The sequence below is a fragment of the Barbatula barbatula genome (assembly GCF_947034865.1).
Source record: "Barbatula barbatula genome assembly, chromosome: 2".
NCBI classification, from domain to species: Eukaryota; Metazoa; Chordata; class Actinopteri; order Cypriniformes; family Nemacheilidae; genus Barbatula; species Barbatula barbatula.
In genome coordinates this window covers 5370435-5393503 of record NC_136767.1, presented here as the reverse complement: position 1 = coordinate 5393503, position 23069 = coordinate 5370435, and the positions used below count along the sequence as shown (strand labels likewise).

General features: G+C 38.5%; 1 protein-coding gene across 6 annotated transcripts; it reads right to left on the bottom strand.

The window, feature by feature from the left end:
- Positions 1-1826: 1826 nt before the first annotated feature.
- On the bottom strand, positions 1827-22168 carry srek1 (splicing regulatory glutamine/lysine-rich protein 1). 6 transcript variants are annotated; one of them, XM_079448235.1, is made up of 12 exons: positions 21676-22168; positions 20788-20921; positions 14854-14969; positions 14073-14237; positions 11223-11401; positions 10976-11106; positions 10790-10889; positions 10414-10524; positions 10202-10333; positions 10054-10116; positions 9857-9971; positions 1827-3228 (listed from the first exon to the last, which is right to left on the bottom strand). In XM_079448235.1, exons 1-12 carry the CDS (start codon positions 21792-21794, stop codon positions 3058-3060), a joined length of 1536 nt encoding a protein of 511 aa, XP_079304361.1. In that variant the 5' UTR covers positions 21795-22168; the 3' UTR covers positions 1827-3057. The 6 variants fall into 6 exon arrangements, with proteins under 6 accessions (XP_079304361.1, XP_079304362.1, XP_079304366.1 ...); XM_079448236.1 differs by having other exon boundaries at positions 1827-3213; XM_079448240.1 differs by lacking the exons at positions 20788-20921; positions 21676-22168 and adding exons at positions 15446-15574; positions 16831-17207 and having other exon boundaries at positions 1827-3213.
- Positions 22169-23069: the final 901 nt, after the last annotated feature.

The window sequence follows — 23069 nt, the reverse complement described above, 5'->3', positions numbered from 1 at the left end:
TGGGAGAGTTTGTTATACCCGTGTTTCTGGAGGGCGCTAGGTATGCCGCCAAGGAATGCTCCATTGGAGGGGCTGACATTAGTCCTTCTCCCTCTGCTCCTTCAAGCTCTGTGAACTTATTCGTGCCTGGCACCGGTGGAGGGGTGATGTGGGCTTCGTCCATGAAGACGTGAGCACTGCAAGACAGTCTGGGTAAAGTGGCAGGCAGGTTCTCAACACCGTTTGCATTGGGGACAGATAGAACCCTGTGAAGCGCACGTTCTTTTGCCCCACGACAACTTTTCACAAATGCAACCGTTTTAGTCGCAGTGTGCAGCCCTGACTGGGCGACAAACAATTTTTTTTTCTGTTAACGTTCTGTCTCGTTTCGTTAGGCTGCGCCCTTGTGTCCTCAAGAGGTATCGTCCTCTAAATGATGCGGTATACAGACGATTCTCAACTTGGAATTAAACGAGACGTCCTTAGTAGAACATTCTGGCAGAAAAGGAAACAGTAGTACCGCTTTGCTATGACAACACGTTGCACTCGCACACCTGTCAAATAGATGAAAATGATTTCTAAATGATTTTAAGAGGTAAAAAGTTGGTTACTTTATACCCTAAACAATGCCAAAAGAGTTAAAATTCAAAAATCACTGAACCATTATAAACTAATTTACTACATATGCCTGCTAAGATAGAAAAACGTGACAAAAATTGTAAACCGTTACATTTAAACACCACATATTTGATTGAAGGTGCAGATGCTGCAGTTTATTCAAATAACAGATGTCGACCGACGCAAAGAATTGTGAGTTATCTCTAGCAACAAAGGAAACACATTGTGTGTCCTCTGAATTCTCGTGAAAGTAGGTCGCATTAGAAGGAGGCATACGGAGTGTCCTACCTGCCTCGATTGACGTAGCTGGCTTCAAATGAGACCTCCGGAGGACGCAGCCTTCCTAAATGAGACGCAGCTTATAATTCAAGCATGTCTTCCCTCTTGAGCATCTTGTGTTCCTGTAGCTCCATCGATAAAGCATTGCCCATTTCCAAAATCACAAACCGTGACAGTACTGAATCAGATCAGTTAAAACTAAACATTTTATAGTATATGTGGCTGCAGTATGAAAACATTTCGGATATACAGTCATCAAAGTGTCTGCATATGTCAGTGTGGAAATCTTAAAACATGCCTCTAGTGCCTGGTTAGGACCACATTGATAAAAGTTGTTGGCTCTTTCAAAGCCCACCACGTCCTGGCTATGAGTCACAACAACTGCTGTAATGTTAAAAGGCATGTCAGTTATATCAAAACCAGACCCCAACATAGCTAATAGACCAAGCTGTTCCTTGAACATTCAACCACACATACAGTATATACATGTGATATATACTGTATATATTCATTTAATGTTAAGTTTAAATTATTTTTACATCCCAATTTAAAGTGTATCATACATTGGTCCTATCTACAATCTATTTGAGCACAATTTAATGTTATTCAATGTCATTCCTACTTTAAGTATGCATTTAACCTTGGCAAAATGAAGGTGCTACACAAAGACACAGAAGAGCCACTTCTGGCTTTATAGCTCCACGAGAAATCCTAGAAGAGATCCTTTAAGATCGGTTTCAGAAAAGGTGATATTAGGAACTTTTGCCTAAATGGTTCTTCGTGGAACCAAAAATGGTTCTTCTATGGTATTAATGCGAGGAACCTTTTAGCACCTTAGTGCGAACCGCACACTGTATAAGACATACAAAGATTATACTGCATTGTTACATACTGTAATAAATACTGTAAGAAATTGTACATGGTGAGAAAATACACGCTGCAGCAAAAAATCTTAGGTATATCTTTAATATCAATATTGTGTTAAGGAAATCTGTTTTATAGACGTAAAGAATGACACACCTTATAAATCAATGTCAAAGCATCAACTTCATCTTAATCATATCCCTGCTGCTAACAAGTATAGAGTTATATATAGTATATACCCACTCACTATTAGAATGAACAAAAATACTTCATATAAAAATAAATAATATTCAGAAGCTTAAATTGTAGTTGTATTGAATGAGACAGAAGTAATTGTTACTGTATTGTATTCACCAGAACAGATATATACCACATACCACATATTACTTTAGGTCTCCTTTTACTGATTTAAGCAAAATACTGTTAAAAATTAAGATAAATTATGCATTTCACACTATAATATTAAGGTGATAGCACAAGATAAATATTCTGACTTGATTTACAATGTTTTAAATATCTTGTTGCCTCACAATCTGTCTAGGCACTTTTAACATACACCGTGTATCTACACAGTTCACCATGAGTGTTCTTTCTACACATTTCACAATGCTTTTTCACGTATAAACAATAAAATAACGTTAAAACGGTTCATTTCTCAGTTCAAAATCAAAGAATAAAATAAGCCTTACTTTCTCAGGTTATTAAATTATTAATCTAAAGTTGAAGCGTGGACTGTAACATTGTTTATATGCAACACGGGATTTCTGTTTCCCGATTCACATTTCGTGTCTAAAACGACGTGGAAATTCTCTTCAAGTGACCGGCGGTTTGCGCGCAGCACTCCGAAAAGTTGAACTATTTCCATCTTGATGCGGCGCCGACGGGACTAGCAAAATGTATAAAATCGAAAACCGTCTCCACTGTATTACACGAGTAGTAAGAAAAAGCACAGTGCACACAAAAATAACTTAAAACAATAACTTTCCATTTAGGCTTAAACACATTACATGCAAATGCAAAAAATATTTTTTTAACGTGACCTCAACACACTCCTTTCAATACGCCATTGCTCTCACCATGCTAAAAATGTATACAAAACTTTACTTTTTCATCTATATGAATATCATATGACGGTTAGCATATTCACAGCAGCAAATAATGTTCTGTAAAAGTTTTAAGAAGCATACAATCACACACACCAATGAACACGAGGGAAAGCGTATTAAAAGGAGTGACAGCTGTTACAGTAAAATGCACTGATGCGCTGTCCACTACCGTTAATCACAGTTCTTGGCACTTCATGACAGTACACGAAGATCACTCGGCAGCAGAGAGGTCGTCCTCTTCTGCGTAAGTGCTCCTGTAGCTGCCGTTGTGATGAGCATGGGGAGATTTCTCATTACTGGCCATGGAGCCTGAGCCCTCAACGTCGCTGTAATACTCGTGGTCCACCTCCTCATAGCTTCTCTCCACCTGTAAGCAGGAATACTGTGAAAATGATGTGAAGTCAGATGACTAATTCAATTCAATTTTATTTATATAGCGCTTTTCACAAACTGCATTGTTCCAAAGCAGCTTTACAGGGGAAAAACGAAAATCCCAAGAAAGGGTAAAACACACTACATGGTGTTTTATATAATAAATCCAATTATTCTAGTAGATAATATCTAATGTCAGCATCTCCTGGTGGTTTATTTAGCATAATTCGCATTAAGTGAATGCTTGGCTGAAAAGATGCGTCTTTAATCTAGATTTAAATTGGGCGAGTGTGTCTGATCCTCGAATAGTGTCGGGAAGGCTATTCCAGAGTTTAGGTGCTACGTATGAGAAAGCTTGACCCCCTTTGGTGGATTTAGTTATTCTAGGTATTATCAAAAGTCGTGCGTTTAGAGATCTTAGAGAGCGTGACGGGTTGTTGTGTGATAGAAGCTCTGTTAGGTAGGTAGGGGCTAAACCCTTTAAGGCTTTATAAGTGATTAAAAGAACTTTAAAGTCAATATGATACTTAATGGGTAGCCAGTGAAGGGTTGATAACATTGGGGTTATGTGATCGTATTTTCTGGACCTGGTTAGAACTCTGGCAGCTGCGTTCTGAACTAACTGTAGTTTGTTTATTGATGATGCAGGACAACCACTAAGTAGCGCATTACAGTAGTCAAGTCTTGAGGTCATAAATGCATGAATACGCTTCTACGCGTCAGCAACACACAGAATATTACGTAACTTGGCAACATTTCTTAGGTGGAAAAAGGCTGTTTTTGTGACATTTGAGATGTGATTTCGAAATGACAGGTTGCCGTCTAATATAACGCATAGATCTTTTACTGTATTTGTTGGAGTAACAGTACATCCTTCAACTTGCAGTTTATAATCAGAAATATTTGGTTTGCGTGTCTTTGGTCCGATAAGTAATATTTCTGTTTTATTAGAATTTAAAAGGAAAAGGAAAGGAAATTACAGGTCATCCAATGTTTTATATCTTCAATGCACTCTGCCAATTTGGATAGCTGGGAGGAATCATCTGGTCTTGATGAGATATATAGCCGAGTATCATCTGCATAGCAATGGAAGCTAATTCCATGTTTTTTTTTAATGTTTCCGAGGGGAAGCATGTATATGGAGAACAGCACGGGTCCCAGAACCGATCCCTGAGGTAATCCATAATTTACTTGCGTAAGATTGGATGATTCCCCATTTAAATGGACAAATTGATGTCTGTCTGACAAGTAAGATCTAAACCATTGTAGTGCCTGTCCCTCAGTACTGGTATAATTGTGTAAGCGATCTAGAAGTATGTTATGGTCTACGGTATCGAACGCAGCACTAAGGTCAAGCAGGACCAGGAGTGAGATGTTACCTTTATCTGATGCTATAAGCAGGTCGTTTGTAATTGTAATGAGCGCAGTTTAAGTGCTATGATGCGGTCTAAAGCCTGACTGAAATTTTTCGTGCATGTCGTTATTTTGTAAGAAAGAGCACAACTGAGTGCACACTACTTTTTCTAGTATTTTAGACAGGTATGGAAGATTTGAAATCGGCTATAGTTTCCAAGTTCATTTGGATCTAAGTTTGGTTTCTTGATTAGAGGCTTAATGACGGCCATCTTAAAGGGTCCTGGGACATGGCCTAGATTAATTGACGAGTTGATAATGTTATAAATGGGCTCAATTGCAACAGGTAGTAACTATTTTAATAATTTAGTTGGTATGGGGTCTAGTAAGCAAGTTGTAGGTTTAGAAGTTGCGACAAGTTGAATTAAATCTTCCTGTTTTAAGGTGAAAAACGCTGGAGCCTTTGTTTTGGAGCGATGGTTGGTGCTAATTCATAGGACAGATTTGGAGGTTGAATTTTTACAATTTGTCACGAATGTTTTCGATTTTCTCTGTAAAAAATTTCATGAATTCATTGCTACTGAGGTGCGGCGGAATAGCCAGGTCAGGTGGTGTCTGTTTATTTGTTAATTTAGCGACTGTGCTAAATAGAAACCTTGGATTGTTTTTGTTGGTTTCTATGAGCTTACGAAGGTGCTCAGCCTTTGCTGCTTTTAGTGCCTTTTTATAACAATTTGCACTCTCTTTCCACGCCATTTTAAAGACTTCTAATTGCGATTTTATCCATTTGCGCTCTAGTTTGCGAGTATCTCTTTTAAGGGCGCGAGTGGTGCTATTGTACCATGGTGCAATATTTTTCTCATTAATCTTTTTTGACTTCGTAGGTGCAACAGCTTCTAATGTATTAGAGAAAATAGTAGCCAATTTCCTGGTCATGACATCGAGCGATTCTTTATTTATTGGTATGGTTATTAAAGGAGTCAGATCTGGCAAGCTCTTTGCGAAGCTATCTTTAGTAGCGGAGGTGATTGTTCTACCCTGTCGATAACGAATTAAAGGGCTGGTTCCTGACGTGCGCAAAGTACCCGTTATAAGATAGTGATCGGTGACATCGTCGCTTTGAGGCATAATATCTATATTTGTTAGATCGGCTCCGTGAGATATAATCAGGTCTAGTGTATGAGTGTACTAATACAATTCTCTTGTCACCCCACACTATAAAACGCACTTTCTACCCAAGTCTTCAGAAATGGTTTACAATAAAAGAACAGATAAAGATATAAATGCTTCAGATATAAATGTGGGCGTAGTAAAATGACTATAATTTCAATACACTGCACATTTGCAGTGCTATGAATTTAAACGGATCCAGTGTTTAGATGGCAAATCAAACGTTCTAGACACATCATATTTTGGGGGAATTACATAAGCCTTACAGTTGAAACAGGTCACACGCTGATGTTATCAGTATCAGGTAAGCATGAGCAAGCCTGCACCGCCAGTCTTCAAGAAGATCAGATGATCATTTGTTTCTGACCTAGAAAAACGATTGGGTCAGATGTACTCGTGCAATTTATTTAAAAGAACCTTACAGAGTTCACTGAGCTCTTTAAAGTGCGCGGGGAGCGACGACACCTGAACGAAACTCACGTGCAATGTGCAAGACAATAATTCCTGCCATACATAATTTCAATGCAAATGAGTGTTTTTTCAAAAACAAAACAAATTTTTTATTGATCCAGTATGGAAAATTCAGAGGGACCCAACATTGTTTGCTTGAGGAGATGAGTTATTCTTCCTCACTTAACTAACACCACATGTATCACTGCTCTAACCGTTAGCCTACCCGCCTCCAGAGATTGGCTGTTCCTGGCAATTGCGTAGTGGTTTGAAACCACAATATGAAATCAAATGACTGTGTTTACAAAATGAAAAGGCTGCTCAGCTAAAATTATATCAAATGCTTTAAAATGGCAACCAAAACCAGAAAGACGTGGAGAAAACGGAAAACAACCATTCGAATGGATCCAAGAATAGCCAAAATGGCGAAGACTAAGCCAATGATGCCAGGGTGATCAAAGAAAGTCTAATGTTACCTGTGAGTACTGTTACAATTAGAAGACGCCTGTGTAAACAGAGCTATCGGCAAGAAGCCCCCGCAAAGTCCCATTGCTGAAAAAACAACATCTGCTGAAGAGGTAACAATTTCCCAAAGAACACATTGACTGGCTTAAAGAAAAATGGCGCAATATTTTATGGATTATCCTTAATCCAATAGAAAACCTGTGAGCTGACATCAGAAACGCTGTTCCTAAGGCAAAACCAAGAAGTCTTTAGTGCAATCGTCCAGGGTTCAGAAGTTGGTCGACTCCATGCAACACAGATGTGAAGCAGTTCTCAGAAACCGTGGCTTTACAACTAAATATTAGTTCAGTGATTCACAAAAAACGCTAAATCTTCAAGCATTTTTAATTTTATACAGTAACGGTCTGACTTTGGAAAGAAAAATGAAGACACCGCTATTTTTATGAAAAGCCTAACATTTCTTTTTCTTCACTTTCTGTAGAGTAATAACAAATTTGAAACTTTTCTCTTCATGTTTTGATTAAGAATAGAATGTGCAGGGTCCCCATGCATTTGCGTATTGAAATAAAAGTTATTTTAAGGATTTTGAGCTTAACACACTGCTATTATTTTGAACAAGCTGTATATATAATCATTTAAGGCGGTTCAGCACAACATACAATTCGGCATGTGTTTTTGGCAGTCAATCTGTTGTGCGTTTTTGTGTGTGGATTGTAAAACGCAAAATCACGAAACATGTCTCCAAATCCAAATGCACAGAACAGGATGAATGCAGGTGCGTCGCCTGATCCACAAATGCCATTCTATTCTATTAGACATGCACAAATTATTATATATTTTATATATACAAATGAGAACATTTGCATTCGCAAATATATATCGGTTTGTACAAAGTGAGTAATATTCCTTCAGTTCTGAATTTCAGAGACACGAAATGAGAGACATTTATTAAAGACATATAACGCGTAGATGTCAGCTTATTTTTTTATACTTGTTTGTATGTGGGTCGTGTAATGCTGAAAACAGCGAAACGAAAGTATAAAAATTCAAATGCACAGAACAGGACGAATGCACGTGTGTTGCCTGATCCACAAATGCACAACTTGTCCTTGGTGCTTGCAAAATGTTTATATATTAACACAATTATGTTCAAATATCTGTTTCTAATTGTACAAATTGTATCATGTTTATAAAAATAAAAAAATTCACAGATTCTAATCATAAGGCATTTGTTTGTGGATAGTAAAAGACATTCGGAACATGTATCACATTCACGGATGACTACGCACGCATTTGTTTAAGATTTTGAGATGAAAATCATCCCATATACAGCGGGGTTAAATAAGAATTTGACACATCAGCATTTGTATCAGTAAGGGGATTTCTAAGTGGGCTATTGGCCCAATATTTCCACCAGATGTAGCCATCAAGCCAAATATTGAATTCATACAAAGAAATCAGAACATTTTAGTATATAAGTTGAGTCATTATAAATAAAGTGAAATGACACAGGTAATAAGTATTGAACACACTTTATTTAATACTTTGTAGAAAAGCCTTTGTTGGTTATTACAGCTTCTAGACGCCTCTTGTATGGAGAGACCAGTCGTCTGCATTGCTCATGAGTGATTCTGGCCCATTTTTCCACACAAATGGTCTTTAAATCTTGAAGGTTCCTTGGGCCTCTTTTAAGAACTTTGATCTTCAGTTCTCTCCGTAGATTTTCAATGGGATTTAGGTCAGGTGATTGACTGGGCCATTCAAGCAGCTTGGTTTTCTTTCTTTGAAACCAATTCATTGTGTCCTTGGCCTTGTGTTTGGGATCAATGTCTTGCTGAAATGTCCACCCTTTTTTCATTTACAGCTTTCTGGTAGATGGCAGCAGATTTTTATCCAGAATGTCCCGGACATTTCTCCATTCATCCTGCCTTCAATAATAAGGAGTCTGCCAGTACCCCTTGCTGAAAAGCAGCCACAAACCATGATGCTTCCACCCCCAAACTTAACTGTTGGTATGGTGTTCTTGGGGTGGTGGGCAGTGCCATTTCTTCTCCATATGTGGTGTGTAGAATGACTGCCAAAAAGTTCAATTTTGCTTTCATCTGACCATACTATAGTCTCCCAATGATCCACAGGCTTCTCCAAATGCTCTTTCGCAAACTTTAACCGAGCCTCAACATGCATTTTGTTCAGCAATGGAGTCTTGAGTGGTGAGAGTGCATGGATGCCATGGCGGTTCAGTGCATTGCTTATAGTTTTCTTTGAAACAACAGTACCTGCTGATGCAAGGTCTTCCTGAAGTTCTGCCCGAGTGGTTCTTGGCTCTTGGAGAACTCTCCAGATTATTCTTTGGACTCTTCGGACAGGGATCTTACGTGGAGCACCTGATCGTGGCACAGTTATGGTGAACTGATGCTCTTTCCATTTCCGGATAATGGCCCCTACAGCATTCTGGAAATGCGCCTATAACCATTCCCATCAAAATGCTTTTCAACGATAAGATTACGAAGATCTACAGAGAGTTCTTTGCTTTTACCCATCATGAAGTCTTTCCTGTGAGCCTCCTAGGTAATGAGAAGCCTTTATAGGCCATCGATTAGGACTAAAGCAGCTGATATAATTTAGTACTGATATGGGGCAGGGTTTCTCTCTCAATACTGACAGATTTCAGGTGATCTCCTGGCTTTCTATGCCATTTTGCACCTTGTTATCTTCATGTGTTCAATTCTTATTCCCTGTGTCATTTCACTTTATTTATTATGTCTCAACTTTTATACTTAAATATTCTGATTTCTTTGCATGAATTCAATATTTGGCTTGATGGCTACATCTGGTGGAAATTTTGTGTATATAGCCCACTTAGAAATACCCTTACTGATAAAAATGCTGATATGTCAATAGTTATTTTCCCCGCTGTATCTCCCGTTGCAATATTTTGTAAAAATAAGCGCTTGTTTTACATAAAAACATTGCTTGGCTTTTAAAATAAGTCACAGGCAGTCGTCCACTGTAATTGTATTCAATGAATTTAAATAAAATCGCTTATCATTTAATGCTCGATTAATGCACGCTGGTTGACAGTCAGTACAGAAAATTTAAAATAAGCATCCCTAATATCTATCGAACCGCTCTATACTATATTGTCCATCAGTTTTGAGTAATGATCCCAAAGATAAGCTATCAATTAATGCTAGATTCACCTGTGATCGATTCGTCTTGCGATCAGAATCTCTGGTTTTCCTCCTCAATCCTGAGCTCGCTCTTCTTTCCTTGCTAGCGTCCCACAATTTTGCTTTCTTTCTATCCTTCTTCCCTCTGGAAATGGACAGAAGATTAGAAACTTTCAGAGGTCTGAATGACTTCATAGACATAAAGAGGGTAATTAAAACAAGCAAACCTTCTTGGCGATGGCGATCTGGATCTCCGCCTTGGTGATCGAGATTTGCTTCTTTTGTTACCTCTTCGGCATAAAGTAGAAAGAATAAAAACTGTTGCTATCTAAACATCCTACAAACAAGAAATTTAGCCAGGCAATTTTAAATTACCTGCTTGTACTGCTGGACCGTCTTGATATGCTGTAACCTTTGTGAGGTGTTCTTCCTTTTTTATCCCTCTGTCTCTTTTCATCCCCATTGTCGTCTTTACGCATCTTTCCTTCTTTCTCCTTCCTCCTGTCCCTGTGTTGAGGAGAGGCACTGAGCTAAAAACCTTTCTTTTTTGATCATGTTTGTTGATCAGTTTGATGGTGTGAGTTTACCTAGAGTGAGATCGACTCCGGCTGTGTTTTTTTTCTCGGGACCGTGAGCATCTCTTGTGGGACCCGCGCAAGTCGTTCACCCTCTGTCGTGACCTTTGGGATAGGCGACCCCTTGAGAACCATACAAATCATACAGACATTAAAAAGGTCAGGGGTTTTATTAAATACAAAAAGCTGAGATAAATTTTTACTGAACTTTACTTTTCAACAGTGCTTTTTAGCAGCATATAAAAAGTTGACTATAATTGGCTATTTTGACTATACAGTAGTTAACAATTTTACACGACAATATACATGACAAGCTAAAGTTCAAGAGTAAATTCACTCACAGAAATGTACAGTATATGGCAAAAGGTATCAAATGTGTTTATGGTACCTGTGCTTGGATCTGGATCGCTTCCTTCGTGTGTGTGACTGGGAGCGAGATCTGGATCTTCTGGAACGCCTGGATCTGCTAGACGTCTGCATGTCATCCACTACACCAAAATCCAAAATAACTCAACAAATAAAAACTAAAGACTTTTGCATCACTTTGCCTGTGTTTGGATGGCCGAATACAGACCTGGCTCAATAGCAGCAGCGATTGTCGACTGAGCCTCTCTGACCTTCTTCATCACATCCTCCAGTTCTTTGGCTGCGGCCTGTGGTGTGAGCTCTGGAGGCTTCACTATGGCATTATTGGAGTGGTTAATCCTAAAGATGGGGATATGTTTATTATAAATTTTTATATTGATAGAATATTTATATGATTAAATGCTAACTGGTTACAGAATCATGATTTGTAAAGTTTCTAAAAGGACAACACTTACTTAAGTGGTCTGTCTCCGAACATGACCCCATTAAAGGTAAGAGCTCGTGTCACTGAATCCTGATCAGAAAATTCCACAAAGGCAAAACGTGTAGGTTGAGTTTCGTCTCCGGCCATTCTAACAAACTTTACATCTCCAACTTGCTTAAAGAACTCCAGTAGCTGTTCAGCCGTTGTGGTCTTAAGAAGAATAAACAATTACAAAACAGTATAAGTAAATAAATACACTGAACAAAATTAAAAACGCAACACTTTTGTTCCCCCCCCATCTTTGCCCCCCAAATTCAGGATTAAGCTTCCCTGTAGTTCAGTGGTTAGAGCATTGCACTAGAGGTCTTCACGGGTCCACTTAGATCAGAAAACCAGAGGTCCGACTAATCTAAAAGATTCAGGGGAGCTTCGGACATGGGAGGGGTATATTATTAGTGTTTGGGTCTCGGGTAATATAAAGTAAAAATGTTTTTTGCTGAATTGACCCGAGGAAGACCCAAACTATCCTGTACAATAATAGGGCGTCGCTCGTGTCCGTGCGTGTAGTTACCAACTCACCTCTTGCGACATCTTGTGGTTGGACAGTAGGCTAATTAACATTGAGCCAGACCTGACAATCAATTTTGAATGTATACTGTCGCGTTACTTTGGTCCTAATTGTGTCGTCAGATTAGCATGACATGGAGGCAATATCAGACATCGCTAAAAAGCTGAAAGATGATGCATATACAGAAGTAAAACATCCAGCGTCATCATAGGTACGGACAACATTTGTTGTTATTGTTTTTTGGGTCATAAAAATGGCACATTCGTGTAAAAGTATTTAAGGATATCTAAAGGATGGATCCGTGATAAACATTTATAACCTTGCACAAAATAATATTTATCGGGTTTTATAGCTGTGGGATTATTTAGGAAACTGGATTAAGCTGTGTCTTTATACTGTTTTGCGTAGGCTATTTAGCCTGAGTTTGCGCAATTTGCCAGAGCAAAACAAGAGGATCAACGTTTTCATTGCCATATCAATTTCATTTTCATTAATAAACGTCGGTTTACATTCAGGCCTAGTCGGGTGAACTTTGAGCTGACTTTTCCCACGTACACAAAAGGCCTATTTCTCTCAAATATTGTGCACAAATCTTTTCTTTGGTAAGGGTTCGACATACTACATTCGAAATCGAAAAACCGTCTGTGACCTGATTTCGAAACAAAATCGGGTCCAAACAACAATTCGTTTCACTAGTTCGCCGCAGCAAACCAAACAGAACTCTCCAGGAAAGTTTGTGTTGGCCCGTAAACACCCTTGAGCCACCATTGGTCCACGGCCATTACGTGATAAGTGGGTGTGTTACGTAGCACCACCCGGTCTGTGGGGTCATTTTATTAATCTGAGGTGAGGTCAGATAAGGTCTATATTTTTTTTAAAAGGCAGCGGCTATTTTCACAAAGTGAAAATAGGAGCAATTTACACTAACCAAAAATAGCTGCAGGGCCAAATTTCTTTGGATTAAGTAGATTTTTTACATATAAATAGTGGCAGATAACGTCACTATTTGCGTCTCAGTATTACTGTGCATTAAACATAATGCAATATTAACAGACAGTAAATCATTATATTTATAAAAATTATTAAAATGATGGCAACTTATTGAGATATTAAAGCCCTATACCTACCCCTAACATTACCCTAAACTTAAAGTTAAAGTCTTAAATTTGTTTTATTGAAAACAAAAGCCTTTATGATCTTTTAAGTAATAAAAAGGTTAAAAAAGGTATACAGCGGGATTAGAATTTAATACTTCATGCCACTCGAGTGGCTGTCAATATGCCACTCAAGTCTCTGCCAATAAGACAGGCTATTTGCACTCAGTGTAAATAGACACCACGTAAAAGAAAACGATAACATTTGAGCAGCATGAATGCATTTGCTTGTCTTTTTCCTTTAAAAAAACCAAACACACATCTATGCGCTTGCGATAGCGCTTGTTTGTCATTGCAGACATCTTTGGTGTTTGTGCTGCCACGCACGCAGAGGCTATATGCATACGTAATGTAAACCCACAATACAGGGTGGCCACAATACAAGGCCACTCAAAAATTTGCAGTTTTACTGTATTGGGGGGTCCGGGGGATCCGAAAACCAGTCAGTATCTGGTGTGACCACCATTTGCCTCACGCAGTGCAACACATCTCCTTCGCATAGAATTGTGGAATCAGGAATTGTGACAGATCCTTGCAACATGGGGGCATGCATTATCATTCTGCAACATGAGGTGATGGTCATGGATCAATGGCACAACAATGGTCTTCATGATCTTGTCACGGTATATATGTGCATTCAAAATGCCATCATTAAAATGCACCTGTGTTCGTTGTCCATAACATACGCCAGCCCATACCATAACCCACCGCCACCAGCAGTCAGCATGCCAATTGCATGCACCCTCAAAACTTGTGGCATCTGTGGCATTGTGCTGTGATTTTAGAGTGGTCTTGTATTGTTGCCAGCCTGAGGCACACCTGCTGTCAAATCAGCATCTTGATATGCCACACCCGTGAGGTGAATGGATTATCTCGGCAAAGGAGAAGTGCTCACTAACACAGACTTAGACAGATTTGTGTGACAAATTGGGGCAAAAACGAAAGTGTTCCGTTTATAATTTTGTTCAGTGTATATAAAAATGAACGAATAGAAAGAATTCAAAAGGGCAACATGGAGATTTCTGTGCCATTAAAGAAGTCAAGTTCAATGTTCAAGACACAACAGGGACAGTTATTGGCAGGTAACTTAGAACTGGTAGGGTTATTTGACAACTCAACCAGGAACTGAACTGTCGCTTCTAAATTCACTTACACATACCTGTGAATTCAAGTTGCCGACATAGACGGTCCTTCTGATCTCATTGATTTTCGAAGGATCAACATTGCCCATGAGTGGAGGCTGTGATGTCCCTCCACTGACAGCTGCCACAGATGTCTCCAAACTAGACTTTAAGACCCCCAGATTAGCTAAAGGGAGACTTCGCTGACAACAAACCAATGCAATACAATTACTGTCAGAAGAATTTGTTAGTAATAATGAATTGGTTACGTCCAGAGCCAATGAGAGAGAATTTTCAAGCGTCAAGTGATTCATGGAGCCTTCAGATAGTTCCAGGAAGTTACGTTTTTTCTTTATTCTTTATTCATTAAACAATTTACCTCTTTAAATGTGTCAACTGTTTACCTCAATTGGTCTGTTTAGCCGCAACTTCCGGGAACTATTGAGAGGCTCCATGAACCGCCATTGCTGTGAAAACACGGTTCAGTTGGAACCACTCTCTCTCAACGGCTCTGGTTACGTCAAAGTAACATTTTGACAGCCCAAATGTATTTTTGCCCACAATTTCAGCTTTTCAATGACATCTGTAATTTGTTTAAGCATCACCAATAAGCTAAATCATCACATACTAAATCTGCCATCGCTAATTTCCGCCTCTATATTGCCATCTTTGTTTGAAACATAAAATTGCAGGCTCAAATTATAAACCATTACTTGTTAGTTATTATTTTATTCATTTTTAACACAGACTTGTTTTATTTAGAAACTGTTCTTAGTAATCAAAGTAATGGTACTGTATGTGCAAGCATGTGTTTATTACGTTCTGTAGTGTTGCTGGGCTGGGGATAGGCAGAAGTCCACCTCCGCTCATCAGGCTTGCGACAGGCACGGCAGGGGCCAAAAGCGAGAGGGCCTTTGCCTCTTCTGGGATTTTTCCTGAGAAACAAGAGCACACGCATTAGAGAAGTCAATGGAGACATCTCCTGCTGCTTTTCCCAGGACTGCACCCAAGAATCAGAGGAGAGTCCTTCAGTACACTAAACCCCACCTGAACAACTCCATATCAGACCATCAAACATTATCAACTACTGTAGCATAGCTAACCTCCTTCATACTGTCTCCTAAAGAAACTGCTTCCCCATATTCTTACACATCTTAGGGAGTTTTCCTTCTTGCATTTGGCTTGCTCGCGTTGTAAAACTTTAATTCTCATTTATCCTATTTTTCGGTAGAACTGCTTTAGAACAATGTCTATAGAAATAAACTGAATCAACACAATACATACTGTAAACGGGATGACTTTTGCACAAAAAACTGGAAAGAACACACTGATTTGTCCTGTCCTCTTTAAAAAACAAAAGATCAGAACAAAACATGTAGAGAATGAGTTAACACTTTGTGGTATGGGTCACCTGTACTGGAAACATATTGGTCATGAACCATACGATATCAAGCATGGACGCTTTTCTCCCTGGGGCGATCGTTTCGCAGTGTTGGAAAGGGTGTGCAACACAAGACAACCGTTCATGTTGGCTGCATCACTAATAGCACACAGAACATCAGATACAGAAAAGAAGAACATTTTAAGTGCCTTTGAGAAATCCCCCCCCCCCAAATTGTCACCCCTAAAATGTTTTGCCTTTACAAGAAATTTGAGAGAGAAGTAACAACAAATTTCAATTTTCCAAATATGCATTTTTGCCAATGTTGGTACAAATATCTACGCATGCTCTGCGCTTACAGTCTAGTGAAATGGCGTACCAATGATGTTGTTTTAAAGGGATAGTTCAACTTTAACAAAAAATATACAAAATTCTCTCATAATTTACCCGCCCTCATGCCATTCCAGATGTCTTCCTTTCTTTAGGAAAACAAATGCTTTCATAGTAAAAGTGCATCATGTTATCTTCTCCAAAAAGCACATCCCTTATTAAAGAAATCCACATAACCCCAGGTTGATAAATACCTCCCGAAACAAATGTTTGTGACAAAAAAGGCTATTTTGGGCTTCTTTAGCAACCAATACGTCTTGTATCCATTTAAACTAGCAGATCATCCAGTATATATGCCAACACAACCTATACGAATCTTGTGGCGAAACACACAAATGACAAACAAAAGTCATCGACAAGCTTTAAATGCTTTTTGGACCTTTAACGTTTTAGATACCATACAAAATAAAATTATATATTTGTGTTTAAATTAAAAAAGGAGATCATATACAGCTGGAAAGGCAAATGGGGGAGTATATTATGAAAGCATTTTTCAGCATTTGGGTGATGGTAAAACCCTAAAAAACCTCTAAAGGTTGAGCCAAAATGTTCTCCCCAAAACTGTGCAATAAAGAAACACATGTGCAATGATGTGTGCCATTATTATAAAACGTGATTCAACTACAGTTTATAAATAGATTCACTCTATAGCATTCAGTTATTTTAGTGAATTACAGATCCTACATACATGATGTTTGTCACACTGATGCAACAATTGTGATTTGTCTGTGGCTGTCAAAATACTTAAATGTGGACATTAAATGTAAATGCACATATACCCGCTCTTAAAATTTGATCAGAATATTATCGCACATAAATCTCAACAATTTTAGCTTTACCTGTTCTAAATCTTTGAGAAAATCACTGTGGGGTTTGTAATAAAAAAATGGCAATGGTTCTGATACCATGTGGTTATTCTCCACAGGGTCCTTTAAGTTAAATTAAAATCGGTGCATAGGAACTAGAGAAAGAGAGATAGAGGAGATCTTTATACAACAGACATCCGTAATAGCTGCCCTTGGTACCGTTCAAACTTTCCTCCAATACTGGGCGCCAAGTCAACCTGGACAGCTTTCAAAGACAGGCAAAGGAGCAACTGTGGGGTTGGGGAACGAGGGACAAGGGGACAGAAAAAAAAGAAAAAGAAAAACAACACAATGAATATGCAACTCTTCTAAGAGGCAAAAAGGGACAACATGTGAGAGAAATAAAAACAAAGAAACAAAATAAAACAAAACAAAAAAAAGAGACAAGGTGTCCATCTCGGAAGGTTCAGCGGCTACGCTCCTGGTCACATTCCCCCCTTGAAGGCAGCGTGGGCCCCGGCGGGTATAGTGGCTTGGAAAACAAAGCCTTGAGTCAGGCTAGTGTAGTAGTGTAACGCCTGGGCCAGTCTAGTGATCTGATATGCACACATAATCAACACAGAAAAAACATACAAAATCCAAATTAATCAACGTAGTAAGCCATCCAGAACCAATTCACGAGGACAAGCATTTCAGGCAAGAGGGAAGGGCTCTTATACCATGTGTTGCATGAATACGGATGTTTAGAGTAAGACAAAAATGAACCAAAAATCATAAAAAGGGGAGAGAGAAACAAATGGTTAGCCAGTCGTTACACTGCAGACTTTAGAAGACCTCACCTCATAACCTCATAGCCTGGAGCTTACATACTCTAGAATTCTTAGTTCATAATCACTTTCCATTAAAAGGTACAAACTAGAAAACACAAAGTTACCCATCTCATGAGAAAATGTTGTTTGCCGACATCAGGAAGTGATTTCATAGTATATTTACTATGAGGTTTGCAACCGAAGTTTCACAGCCGTTTTAAACCCCGATTCGTAGAATTCCATTGCTGTAGCAATATAGAAAATGTTAAGAAATGGTAAGAGCGTTGCGAGCGACTATACGGGTACAATGTTAAAATACTCTAGTTTGGCACAAACCTTTTTGTTTTAAAAAAAAAAAGTCCCAAAAAAGAATAAGAATATGTGAATAAATATGTGACAAATTTTGTTTGACTAATTTAGCCGACATATTTACGAAGGAACTAAAAAGATTTCAAATGACAGAAATACAACGTGTGTATTGTTACAAAGCAAGCAAACTAGTTTGCAACCTGTTTATGGAAAGTGTCCATCTCTGTGACCAGCTAATCCTCACAAAAGTGTTATTGTGGGATGTTCCTGCGAGTTCGAGCCCTTAACTGTACATTTCTACTTCTACATTATCTATAACAGCTCTCAAAGTTTACATAGCGAGCTAATCTGCTAAACTGAACAAGCAAGCAAGGTTGAAGCAAGCAGAATATTAGAGCAGAAATACACTACACAGTGAGATACCATTTTGAACAGAGTTTGGTACTACTGAAATAAGAATCCCAATCTACTTGCAGACTATCTGAAATCTTCCGTTTTAAAAATGTTTATTCAACATCAATGTTTATTGACCTACAGTAAAATTAAAAACGACTATAGACCGTTTCACCGGACGCGCGCTCCGGGACTGCAGCTAACTTCCGGTCTGTGTTTGGCTAGTGTCTAATGATATAACTATTTATATGTAATTTAATTTATGATACTATTAATTTATATTATAATTGTATTGTATAATAACTGAATTAAATAAACAATTTGTTGGATTTAGTTGTATGTTTATTTTATTAAATAAACACAACCTTTCACAACCTTCAAAAAACTACTCAAAACACACCTCTTCTGTGAATACTTGACAAATGCTTTTTTTTTCAAATAAACACTAACCCTCTTCTCTCAACAGGTAGTTGTCTAGCTTTTGTTGGAACGAGTAACTTTGTATTAGCACCTAATGTACTGTTGCTCTTTTATGACATATCGCTTATTGCTCGCCAAACTCGGTGTAAGTCGCTTTGGATAAAAGCGTCTGATAAATGTAAATAATTTGTTAAATGGTCCTGTAGTGTTGTCGCATTTAAAGAAACTGTATGGAACACATTGACATCTAGCGGTAAAGCTTGGTATCGCACATTAAATTCAAGAAATTGTTTAGCCATCTTAAGGGGCGAGTATGGTCCGGCAGACCATACTGACGTGACGCATACAACAGCACATGCACGAGAAAAGTGCAGTAGTCCCCTAGGGATCAATAGGCAGCCGTTGTCAAAGAAGTACGATACAAAACCAACACGCTGAAACCAAGAACAGTAAGCTAAGAAGCAAATCCTTCTCCATTCTGTTTGGTTGTTGATCTATTTCACGGAATGAGTCATTTTATTTCACGATAACAATCTCCCTTTACAATTCGATATATTGTACCTTATTTTTCTTAAATTGACTTAATTTGTTTATTTATTACAGTTCATTTTAATGCTCACCAGTTTTTAGATATCAAATTAAGTTCTGATAATGAGATGTATTATATATTTATCTTCTGGCTATATCATATGTATAGACTAGGAAGATAGACAACAACATTAACAATGAAGTATGAATTTATGCACAAACAATGAGAGTACAGTTTATGACTGGTGTTATAAACTGGTGTTCATGGGGTCTGTAAAGTAGGTCTTCATCGCTCTTTACACCCTATTAGATGCGCACTTTTAGTGTATTGCAACTAACTGTCTTTAGGTTTGTTTATTCTAGCACTTGTCTTTGGACTGCGTGTCACTGGTGACTCAACAAGCGTCTCCTTAATTTTTGGGGTTAACGGCACGTCACGTCAATGCGTTCACGCTGTGAGCATCATCACGTATTTCAACGCAAGTTACGCATCGTCTCGCCTAAAGTGGAACTTGATTCAAACTATTAATAGCTTTACAACACAATCTGACTTCTGAAATACGGGAGAATTCCCTTTTTGATATGCATCTGCAGGTGAGAGAGAAGGCGCCGGACTGGAGCAAATCGTAAAAACTACAGAGCGAAAGAAGGTGAAAAGAGTATATGATTTGTTACTTTGTTATGGGTGCATTCATGGGAGCATGTGTTGAACTCAGACGTCCGCACTTAATCCGAAATGAGTATGCTCCGCTTCTCGGCTTCTTTTGCTTTGTTGTCAGAAAAAATCTACAGGCACTCTATTATTTGTAAATGTGTACCGGAAGTTAAGGGCAGTCCACGAATGCGCGCATGCACAGTAAAGTTTGTTTATGTTGTCACTTTAAAACCGTAGAAGTATAAATAGTAGAATGAAATATAGTAACAATGTATGGAGGACTAGGAGGACTGAAAAAGGCGGTCGTCTATTAAACATTTAATATAATTCAATTATTATGGATCTATTAAATGTAGATGTAGGACAGTGGATACCCATATTGTTCAATCAATACCACTTTTTGCTAAATGTTTTTGAATTGTTCAAATTAAAACCTTAATTTCGTTAACAATATTTAAACTATTTATTCTAAAAAAACATTTCATTTTAAGATTTACTTTTGATTTCTGAATTCATCATTAATGAATAATGGATTTATTTTATTTTTAAATGCCACTCCTAGTCCCTTATACACTCAGCTCCTCTACTGTAAAACAGTACGGACTCTGATTATGTGACTTTTTTAACCTCCTTTCACACTTCTTTTCCATTTTAAAGTTAATCGCACTAGCAAATCAACACATGAAACCGCATCCGTGCATTTACTGCATTAAATGTTACCATGTGCAGGATCCATTTATGAACTATAGGTAAATGACCTCGGGTTTAAAAAAACCCTGTAAGCATGTTCACACAGTCCTAACTCTGCAACAAAAGTATGATCTTATCACCTCCGCTCTATCCACATCCTTCAGCTCTGATAAACAAGAGCTGCCACAACTCTACTAAACACAACAAAACCTAAAACAGCTGATCTAAACGAACATACACACGATCATCACACACATCTAGGACACAAAGACAGAAAATAAAACCAATCTTGCTTGATTTAAAGTCAGATAGCTAGCCACTGTCTTCGAACGATACAACAGAAAAATTTAACACGCATGCAAACATACTAACCTTCTGCACATGGCACAACAATAAGAGCTCTGTCAATAAAAACAGTGTTGGTTAAATGCTGTGCCACCCCAACACTGGAAGGGTCTCGATACTTTATGTAACAAACTTTGGATGAAAAGGAAAGAGGTGCATTGCTGAAAGAGAAAAAACAATGTGTTATTTAATACTGCTTTAATATGTTTGATAGCAGGTTAAATGGTGTGTATAATAAAGAATGAAGTGAATTTTCTCTGCGGTTGGCAGTGCCCGTGATCAGCGAGACTGGCCTATGTCCATCAAAGCATTAAACCATATTAAAAAGCATGAAATAGAACCCCATACGTATGTCTGTTCGCCCTTATGAATGCTTAAACTACCCATGGTTTAACCAGAGATCCCTGGTTTATTTTGCAGTCACAACAAATTTACTCTAGTCTCATCACAATAACGAAAGTTTAACTGAGGTGTTTGTAAACAAAAAAACATAGTAATACAATTGGAAAAAAATCTTCACAAAACCTTGTTAATGGTTCAACCGGGTGTTATTCTAGAAGAACATAAAAAATGTAAAAGGGTGAATTAAACTATTATTAGCCTATTTCAAACGGACATTAAGTCATGAAGTCAATCCATCATCTATCTACAAGAAGTTTCGGTACCATGTAACGTTTAATGTGACACATGCATATGTCTCATTGTACATCCAAGTACTTTCTGTATTAGGAAACGTGTTAAATGTCTATGTACATCTCGTTCATCACTCCAAAGTGATCCGATGAGGGCGGTGTTTAGTGTACATGATGCTGTTTGAATCGCGTGTGCTGTCATTATCATTCTAAGGGGTCTCATATGTTTGTTTAGTGTGTAAGATGTGCTTATATGACGTGTGTCTGTGTTGTTGTGACTCACTCAGGCGGGTAGAGCCGCAGCTCCTCGATGTCTCCCAGGAAGCCGAAGAGAGTTCTCATCTGATCGCTGCTCACAGCCGACGACAGATTGGTGATCTGAATCACGTTCGTCCCAGGCATCCCACTATTATTACGCAAGACTGTGATTCAATCCTGGAAATAAAACGATACGGCCGAGCGATCAGCGGTCAGATAGCCGCTGACCTGATGGAACGGTAGTTAGCATTGAGCGCTGCAAACAGCCACGAGACAAGAGCGCCACCCGCTGGCCTGGAGGTTTAGGACTCTCATCCGCGTCTGCGTCTGAATTTGCTCACTTGTTCACTATAAAGCGAATGCCAAACACAAGTGTATAAACGTGCACTCTCCTCCAGCAGATTCTAGACGGTTGGTTCGCGCTGTAAGGGTAATATGAGTGAGGGAGTTACTTATACATCGGATATACACTTAAAATCAGAACGCATTGTGGGGAAAAAGTTGTTTTTTCAGACTACAAAATGGCGGCCACCCGATATAGTGCACTTTATAGGAGATAGGGGCGAATTCAGACACAGCCCCTGTGTTATGCAGAAACGTGACCAGTGTCCTGGACCCCCTGTGTGTTTCATTACATAATACTGAACCTTTTACGCAATTATTGTACGTTTTAACAAACAGACATAGGCCTACAGTACGTAACACCTGTATTCACATTTTCTACCCTCACATCTATATGATGTGTTCTAAATAGCAAATTTAACAAGACAGATGGAAACTGACCAATCCTCGTTTTCACCCGATAGGTGAAATAATATTGCTGAAATATTTTCTTTGCTTAATAAACGTATTCAGTTTCTCTTTTCTATTTCTATTAGGGTATCATAAACAGGCCAACAAATAACAGCTGATGTATACATGATTAATTATAGTAATTATGCATTGTTTTGTTTCCTTTCAGACAGATGGGCGGTGTTGTTCTGCATGTGTTCTTGACCAGGAATGCATGTCATGACGATGGACTTTGTCTTTGTCTATACCGGGTGTAATGTAATTGGTCACTTGTGAAAACTGAGATGCTGTGCCATCTACCAGGTGTTGTGGTGTAGACGAGACACAAGATCACGTGTCTGCAGAGTAAGATGTATTTGGGTGTCTATCAGGCACCGTCCCACCCTGGCTAAGACACTTTAAAACGTCTTTAAAAATAGTTGCAGGCCAGTTTTAAATTGTACTATTGGCAGTCCCATTTGATGTTGACAATTGTCTAAAACGGTAAATTGGAATCAACAAAATATGTTCGTCTTTATTTCTAAAGAAAGTACGTGTTTAAAAGCTCATTATGGTGTGTAATGTGTTTAATTGTCTTTGAAGGAAAGCATAAACCTTCATTAAATCTTTAAGGTGGCTCTTCTTGTG